The sequence below is a fragment of the Agelaius phoeniceus genome, chromosome 9, assembly GCF_051311805.1.
Source record: "Agelaius phoeniceus isolate bAgePho1 chromosome 9, bAgePho1.hap1, whole genome shotgun sequence".
NCBI classification, from domain to species: domain Eukaryota; kingdom Metazoa; phylum Chordata; class Aves; order Passeriformes; family Icteridae; genus Agelaius; species Agelaius phoeniceus.
The window spans coordinates 32,295,909-32,304,722 of record NC_135273.1 but is presented as its reverse complement, the minus strand read 5'-3'; the positions used below and the strand labels follow the sequence as shown (position 1 = coordinate 32,304,722).

The 8,814-nt window shown below is 51.2% G+C and overlaps 1 protein-coding gene across 1 annotated transcript; it reads left to right on the top strand.

Annotated features, from left to right (window-relative positions):
• Positions 1 to 1,411: 1,411 nt before the first annotated feature.
• On the top strand, positions 1,412 to 6,127 carry LOC129123042 (putative lysosomal acid lipase/cholesteryl ester hydrolase). The gene is made up of 9 exons (XM_054637241.2): positions 1,412 to 1,435; positions 1,751 to 1,868; positions 2,703 to 2,901; positions 3,399 to 3,508; positions 3,725 to 3,861; positions 4,115 to 4,261; positions 4,761 to 4,832; positions 4,994 to 5,059; positions 5,146 to 6,127. The coding sequence occupies exons 1-9, from the start codon at positions 1,427 to 1,429 to the stop codon at positions 5,377 to 5,379; spliced, it is 1,092 nt and encodes a 363-aa protein (XP_054493216.2). The 5' UTR covers positions 1,412 to 1,426; the 3' UTR covers positions 5,380 to 6,127.
• The last annotated feature ends 2,687 nt before the right edge of the window (positions 6,128 to 8,814 follow it).

Below are 8,814 nucleotides of genomic sequence, written 5' to 3'. Positions count from 1 at the left end.
TTTTGTGGGTTCCAGTCTATCTTGAAGTCTGGGAAACTTTCTCCATGGATGAGGGTCCAAGTCAGTGCTTCCCTGGGGGTCAGGGCACCCCAGAGCAGACAGAGAAATATTCTTGGTGTCCTGGGTTTCCACAGACCATGGGGACAGAATCAGGCAGGGATTTGAAACCTCTCTGGACAGCCCCAAGGGAAAGAAGCTCTTTCCTAAGTGACCAGCTCAACCAGGGGGTGCAATTGGTGTGAAACTCCTGTGGGTTTAGCAACAAGAAAACAGCACTGAGGATCACATTGTTCTACCTGGCATCTCCTGATTCCTGAGCAGGCCTGGCTTCTCCATCCCCTGTAAGCCCCACTGCTCACTGAAATGGTTATTTCAGCAATTGCCCAGGCTCTCATGTCCCCTGCAATGTGTCTGTGGGCAACTAAGCTGGGTGAGGAGCTGGCCACTGCAGCTCCTGCCTTCCTGCTCTCCTTTCCATCTTCATTCCACACTCAGGTTGGGGGCTACAGGACTGAAAGCCCCAAAAAGAGGTGATTTGCACTGAGTCCAGCCTGCAGCTGTGGTGTTTGGCAGCTGGGCAGGACAAAGGGAGATCAGGTTTAGTGATGTGGTTTGCCTAGGGGATCAAAGAGCCATCCAACCTCTCCTTCCCTCAGCCATCACAGCAGTTTAACCCCAGGACATCCCTTCTCACCTGCATGTGGAGATGGAGGCACGGAGGTGCTGGTGGTGGGCTTGGGCTGGCACTTTGTGTTTGAGGGAGAGGGAGTTTTTGCTGTGGCCCACACGGAGCTCTGCAGTTTTCCTGAGCAGCCCAGGAAAGCTTTGTGTGCAATAAGGCTGCTGGGAAAACACCCTCTGGGAGGCAGAGAGCCATCTTTAGCTCCTGCAGCAGGATCAGCAGGGAATTGGGCTTTGCTGGATGTGCACTTGAGTCTGGAATGCCTTGGGCTGGGCACTCCAGCAGCACCTGGCAAGGAGCTGTAAAGCATCCATGGCAGGGATGGAGCTCTGGCATGACCCCTCCTGTCTGGGGGAGCATTCTTCCCCTGAAATGCTTTTCCAGAAAGCTCCAGGATTTCCCTGAGGGCACCCTGATGCTTTTCCCAGGCAGGGGGTGGTGGGAGGCTGCTTGTCCCACACCTACAGCTGGACTAGATGAGAATGGCCACCAAGAGGGGCTTGGGGAGGGCTCCAAACTGCACAAGGGGTTGCAGACACCTGCTCCCTGTGGCAGCATCAGGCTTTGGCTGTTCCAAAGGGTTCCTGTGGCCCTGGAGCACCCACAGCCCTGCTCATCCAGCCCCGTTATCCCCAGGTGCTGCAGGTGGGTGAGATGTGGCTGCTGCTGGTGGCCCTGTGCCTGGCCCAGGGGCTGGAAGATGCCACCCCAGATGCTGAATTGTTCCACAACCCCGAGAGGTCCATGAACATTGTAAGTGCTGGGGGAGCACCTCACTTCTCCATGGTCATTCCCAAAGTCCTTCCTGAGGCACCAGCTGGGCTCACCCCTTCCCTGCATCTGCACCTGGCCTCTCTGGGGGGTTTGGGGCATCAAAAACCTCCCATATTCGCATTGCTGGCACTCACTCCATGCCCCCAGCTTGAGCTCGGCCTCTCCCTGCTCTCCCTGTGATTCCTTCAGGCGCCGGTGACACTGGGGACACCACATGGGTGGCAGCAGTGGGTGAAGCTGAGGCAGGCCCAGGGCTCTGGGTCACCCTCTGCCCTCACCCCCCTGTCCCTGCAGAGCCAGAAGATCCTTTTCCATGGCTATCCCAGCGAGGAGTACGAGGTGATGACAGAGGATGGCTACTTCCTGAGCCTCAACAGGATTCCCCACGGCAAGGGGGGCGCCAGGCTCTCAGGTGGGCTCAGCCTCGCCCAGGGGGGCACCAGCTGTGACCCTGGCCCTCCTGACAACAAGAGGAATGGTTTGGGCAGATGGGAGACGGATGAGGAGTTTCTTCCTGGCTGCCTTCAGGGGCTCAGCATTGTGTTGTGGCCCAGCAGAGCCCCCAAAGTGGCTCTTTCCCTGCAGCAAAACCCTGCTCCAAGGTCCAGGCTCAGGGCTTGGGGTGGAAAAAGCTCCCCAAACACAAAAAAGCACCAGCATATCCAGGGAAATAATGGGAGAAGGGAACTTTTAATGTGCAGCTTGCATGAAACTGTACCAAGATGTTACAGTGGTGTTTTATTTCCATATGGGAAAGGTGTCTTTGAAATAGGGGTCTCCTCAAGCCAGGTCTCATAAGCTCTTGGAGATCTATTTCACACCCAAGATAGCTCAGCTACCTCAGAAGGCATAAAATCAGCAGGATGGCTTCTGTGGCAGTGTTGGAAACAAAAAAGTTGTAATAAAAGGCAAAATCACAAAACTCTTTACAGAGAAAAACCGAGCCAGGTGCAAGGGACCTTGCTCCTGGTGAAACACCTCACAAAAGCCATTTGTTTCTTTGTTCTCTTCTTTTTCTAGTGAGTTGCTCAGGTGGGACTTTTTGGCTCCTGCCCAATTAGCTGTCCTTAAGTTTGAGGTGAAGCCCCCCAGATCCTATGAGCTGTCTTTTCACCTAATTGAGGAGAGAAACTTCTGGGCTTCTTTCCTTTTTGAGGGGACAAAGGACAGTTTCGTCACTCCATCAACAAGGGGCCACATTCCTATACCTCTTCTTCTGCCAACCACCTCCCATCTCCTCCTTCAGGACCCAGGACCCCTGTGCTGATAATGCATGGGTTTTGTCTGGATGGTGGTGACTGGGTGGACAATTTCCCCGAGAACAGCCTGGCCTTCATCCTGGCGGACGCGGGACACGACGTCTGGATCGGGAACAACCGCGGCAGCAGCTGGTCCCGCCGGCACCGCAGCCTCTCCGTGGCTTCTGAGGAGTTCTGGGACTTCAGGTCAGGGGGCCACTGTGGTGGTGTTCACAGGGGTCCCAGGACGAGGGAAGAGATGAGAATCTCGACTCCATGTTTCAGAAGGCTTGATTTATTATTTTATGATATTTATTATATTAGAACTATACTAAAAGAATAGAAGAAAGGATTTCCTGATGAAAGGCTTGCAAGGAATGGAATGATAATAAAATCTTGTGACTGACCAGAGAGTCCCAGACAGCTGGATTGTGATTGGCCATTAATTAGAAACAACCACATGAGACCAATCCCAGATGCACCTGTTGCATTCCACAGCAGCAGATAACCATTGTTTGCATTTTGTTTCCGAGGCCTCTCGGCTTTTCAGGAGAAAAGATCCTAACGAAAGGCTTTCTCATAAACTATGTCTGTGACAGGCCACCAAGGGCAGATGGGCTGCAGGGCTGCCAGCACTGAGCCCCTGCTGTCCCTGGGAGGCTGGGAGGTGGCAATCTCCTCCAGGCTCTCCCTTTGCCACGCAGCTTCCACGAGATGGCCATGTACGACCTGCCGGCCATGGTGGGCTTCATCCTGATGCAAACGGAGCAGGAGCAGCTGTTCTACGTTGGCCACGCTCAGGGCAGCTCCCTGGGTGAGTGATATCAATGTCCATCCCAAACTGGACGCTGCTGGGAGCTGCTGTCCCCTCCTGCCTTCCCAGCCTTCTCCATGGGAGGGGTTTGCCACGTCCTGCCCGTCCATCCCAGGCTGTGCTGGCATCCAGGAGCGTTTTTTGTTCAAAAAACCCCTCAAACACAGGGTCTGGGGTGAGCTGGGGTTTGTGTTGTGCTCTCATGCTGCTTTTCAGGTTTCATAGCGTTTTCCAGCTTGCCACATCTGGCCAAGAAAATCAAACTCTTCTTTGCCCTGGCTCCTGTGTACACCTTCCGCCACGTCCGGAGCCCTGTGTTAAAGTTGGTCTTCCTACCAGACCGGCTGCTCAAGGTACAGGAGGTGTTTCTGGGTGGTTACTGCCAAAATCCAGGGATTTCTGGCAATTCCTGCCCTGTGTTAAAGCTAGCCTTCCTGTCAGACCTGCTGCTCAAGGTACAGGAGGTGTTTCTGGGTGGTTACTGCCAAAATCCAGGGATTTCTGTCAATTCCTGTCCCCTGCATTACCACTGTGTGCTGCTCCTGCACCTGCAGTGGGTGTTGGAGTTCCTAGCACCATTCCTGACATTCCCTCGTGCTCCTGCAGGACATGTTTGGAACCAGAGAGCTGGTTCTGGTGCCAAGGAAGGACAAGCTGCTCCTGGCTGACAAGTGCAGCAATCCACCGGAAGCTGAAGTGTGTGCCAACAGCATCTTCGTGGTTGGAGGCTTCGACAGCAACAACTTGAACATGGTGGGTGCACCAGGCTCTCAGTCCAGGTCACAGCCCTCTCTGGTTTTCCTAGACACCTGGAGATAGCTAATGGGGCACAACAGTGAGTATAAACCCCCAAAATAAGGTGTGAGAGGCACTGGTTATTTGGAGATTCCCTGCAGTGGTGTGAGGGGGTCAAACCTAACGGAGTCTTCGGTAAGAGAAAATCACTTGTGGTCCCATCTCTTAGGAAAGGAAACTCCTGCCTCATTTTGGGCTGGCACACAACAAGTTTACAGAAGAAAATAACCAAAGAATGACTGGACCAGTTGTGTTTTTCCATTTTAGGTGTATTTCCATTGGTTAAGTGGCTTACCTTTGAAAGCTGCTTCTACCTCTGAGCAGAATAAAACTGCTAAAGAATAAAGAGTGTATAACAATTATATTGCACTTATAAGACAGAATGCTTGAGGTTTTTTGTCTAGATGGATTTTCATCCTTCCCAACTGACTTAGAAAATACTTTCTTTTTCCTGTAGAGCCGACTGGACGTGTACCTATCTCATTTTCCAGACTACACATCAGTAAAAAATCTCCTGCACTGGGGACAGGTAGAGATTCTGATTTTATAACTGTTTTAACTTTCTTTTAATCTGTGAATGTGGTATTTTCAAATGCTGCTGGAAACAGGTAAAGGAGGTGGAATCAAAGAGATAAAACGGGGCTGATCCAGAGTATTACCTGGATTAACCCTTTGCCTTCTGCCTTCCAGACTGCAAAAACCGCCGAGTTCAAGCAGTTTGACTACGGGCTGAGAAACATAGAGAAGTACAACCAGGTGAAGGGGCTGGCTGGGATGGGGTTGGGGGAGCACACCCCACTCACCAGAGCCCCAAGTAACAGGAGTGCTTTCCCCCTTGCCAGCTGAGGCCTCCCTTTTACGAGATCGAGGCCATGCGGGTGCCGGTGGCCGTGTGGAGCGGGGGACATGACTCTGTGACCCCCCGTAGGGAGACCCAGCGCTTGCTCTCCCGCCTCACCCACGTCGTGCACCACGAGCACTTCCCCGACTGGAACCACTTCGACCACCACTGGGGCCTGAACGCCCCCCAGCGCATGTACCAGCGGATGGTGGCCATGATGGAGGAGAATCCATGAACCCATCCATGCATCCGTCCATGGATCCATCCATCAATCCATCCATCAATCAGTTCATGGATCCATCCATGAATTCATCCATGAATCCATCCATCAATCCATCTATGAATCCAGCCATCAGTCAATCCATCCATTAAACCATCCATGAATCCATTGATGAACCCACCCATGAATCCATCCATGGATCCATCCATGAATTCATCCATCCATCAATCCATCCACAGATCCATCTATAAATCCATCCACGGATCCATCCACAGATCCATCCATCAATCCATTGATGAACCCATCCATTAATCCATCCATTAACCCATCCATGAATCCATCCATCAGTCCATCCATTAACCCATCCATCCATGAATCCATCCATCAGTCCATCCATTAATCCATCCATCCATGAATTCATCCATGAATCCATCCATGAATCCATCCATAATCCATCAATCCATCCATAATCCATCAATCCATCCAACCATCAATCCATCCATCAATCCATCAATGAACCCACCCAGCCACAAATCCATCCATGAATCCACCCATAAATGCCTCCATGAATCCATCCATGAACCCATCCATGAATCCCTCCACGAATTCATCCATGAATCCATCCATCAATCCCTCCATCCACGAATCCATGAATCCATGAATCTATCCATGAATCTATCCATGAATCCATGAGTCCGTCCATCCATCCATCCATCCATCCATCCATCCATCCATCCATCCATCCATCCATCCATCCATCCATCCATCCCTGTGCTGCCCCAGGATGGAGGAGCTGCCTGTTCCCCTGTGACTTGGGTTTGTGTGAGAGATGCTCTGCTTAAAAATGTCCCCTGTCCCCCTGTCCCACACTGATTTAAGGCTTTTTAATGCACTGCTGTGATTTCTGCCCGCCCCCTGTGTCTGTAGAGATTATTGCAATAAAGTCTTGCAGCCCTTGGCTTGCAGGAGATCTGCTGTGTTGGGGTTTTCTTTCCAGCTTTTGCAGGCTCACAGCAATCCAGGAGTGAAATTTTACTCCAGGAATTGAGCATGTGCTGTGGTTTGTGGGCTCAGGCACAGGAGGGGAGGGAAGTGACCTTGTGAGAGCCACTGGTGGAAAGAGGCCACATCTGGCCCAGGGGGCTCTGAGATGGGCACAGCTGGCAAAGGGCAGAGGAGCAGGAGATTCTCCTCACCAGATCCTCCTCACTGTGCAGAGTGGAGTTCAAACCTGGTGATTTGCTGGTGATGAAATGTGCAAGGAGAGGCTGAGCCCTTTCTCACCTCACAAATCCACCCAGCTATCCCTTCTCCAGTCACATGGTTTCTTGCCAAGCTTTTCTTGCTCGTCCTGTTTAGCTCCTTACTGTTGAAATTAAAAAGAAAGTCATGACTAGAGGAGTAAATTTCAGCAACTCTGTTTACCCTGGAGAGGTTAACTTGTTGCTGACTCTCTGGAATCAAAGCTACTATATTTTTTCCCTACACTGGTGCTGCATTAAACAAGGCAGGAATTTGTAGTGCTGACTGAGTTTCAGGTTCTGGGGACATGTGGCAAAGCTGAGCATCTCACTTTCTGTGTTCCACCTTATCAGCAGGACTACTCAGAGAAAACCCCTGCAACCCCCAAAGCCATTCATCTGCCAGCTTGTAGGAGCAGAGCAGCCCAGCACCAGGATGGATGAGCCCTCTGCAGGTGCCTCTCACCTTGCCAGGGCTGGGAATGGCACAGTACTGCCAGAGGTTGGAGAAATTTCATCTGCATCAACAGCGCATCCTTGGTGTGGCCCAGTGACCAGGACTGAGCTATTTCTACCTTGTCAGCAGCTCCAGGACTCTGGAGAAAAACCTTGGTGTGAAAACCTGACCAGGTGGATGATGAGAAACAGCACCTCAAGGTTTTCCAAGGAGCAGGCACCAGCATCTCCCCACCTCCCTGCTGACTGCCCAGCCAGCAGAGCCACCCATCAGCTGTGGTGGGCATGTGTAGGAATGTGGTTTTTGTTGATGGAGTGACAAAACTATCTTTTGTCTCTTCAAAAAGGAAAGAAGCTTAGAAGTTTCTGTTTTCGTTTAGGTGAATAAGCTGCTTCACACGCTTAGGGGACTTCACCTCAAACTTAAGGATAGCTAAATGGACAGAAGCTAAAAAGTCTTGTTTGGGCAATTTACTAGAAAAAGAAGTGAACAAAGAAACTAATTGTTTTTGTAAGGTGTTTTATTAGGAGCAAGAACCTCTAGCACCTGGCTCGGTTTTTCTCTGTTTGTTATTTTGCCTTTTATTAAACCTTTTTGTTTCCAACACTTCAACAGAAGCCATCCTGCTGATTTTTATGCCTCCAAAGGTAGCTGAGCTACCTTAGGTGTGTTATAGACCTCCAAGAGCTTATGAGACCTGGTTCAAAGAGGCTACTATAACAGGCATGCTCGTTATAGCAGCCCCATCTATTTATTACATGGGATTCACTTATCCTGTTTATTGCATATTATTTATGACAGACCCACCTCTGTGTTGCATGTACTGGCCAGCAGCTGTTTGTGGGGTTGTGCAGGATTCTGCCTGCAAGTCCCTGCACGTGGCAGAAGACACCCACAGCAGAAGGTTTTAGGACCTCCAATCCAAAGAAAATAAAAATGCTGACGGTCTGGACGGATTAAACCTCAGTGGGATTAATTTGCAACCTCTGCATCCCCCGCCTTTTAATAGAGAGATAAATATGTTTAAAGGATAAAGCACTGCTCTCTAACCCAAACTGACGTCAGCTGAGCAGCTTGTGGGGCTGCAAAGCTGGGCTCAGGGCATCCATCCTCCTAAGGAGGCATCTGGTGGTGCCACCAGCACCAGCACCAGCCTCACCGGGGTCTCTGCACAACACCGAGCCCACCAGGGCTCTGCAGAGATATTCCAACCCCTGACCTGCATCTGGAGAGGAAAAGGAGAAGGATTGAAGCCAATCTGTCAATGGATTGCCTAATAACAGGTTGGCAGAGGTGAGGAGTTGGCACACGGGGCTGGAGGCTGCTGCCAGCGATTTGCAACACAATGCTGAGGCTGATGGGGGTGGGTCACACCTGCGTTTGGGGCTGCACCTTCACAACACCTCCCAGCACCTTTTCCAGGTGAAATAAAGCCAGGCTCCTGTTATTCCACCCACAAAACTCTGAGGACCTGGAGCCCTGACCACTGTTTTAAATTTCTTGCCAACCCTTTCACAAAAGAATCAGCCTGCTCACGGAATCAGAGGAGCTGAGCAGCCAAGAGCCAGCAGGTCTGGCTGTCCCTGGTGCCACATCAAACCTGGCTTGCTGCCCCAGGAGCCCACGAGCCTGGTGGCAAAAGGCTCTTTGTTTGTTTATTTATTTAGCTTTTAATTTGGGGACGTGTTTGCCTGCCAGCCAAGGGACAAAGGTGCTGGCTCAGCAGGCTGGGGAGTCTGGCATGGCACAGCC

What these genes read in the sequence shown, in the direction of transcription:
- LOC129123042 (XM_054637241.2), top strand. An exon ending in CGCTCAGGGCAGCTCCCTGG is followed by an intron (nt 3,509 to 3,724) that starts GTGAGTGATATC and finishes GCTGCTTTTCAG; the next exon opens with GTTTCATAGCGTTTTCCAGC. An exon ending in TACCAGACCGGCTGCTCAAG is followed by an intron (nt 3,862 to 4,114) that starts GTACAGGAGGTG and finishes GTGCTCCTGCAG; the next exon opens with GACATGTTTGGAACCAGAGA.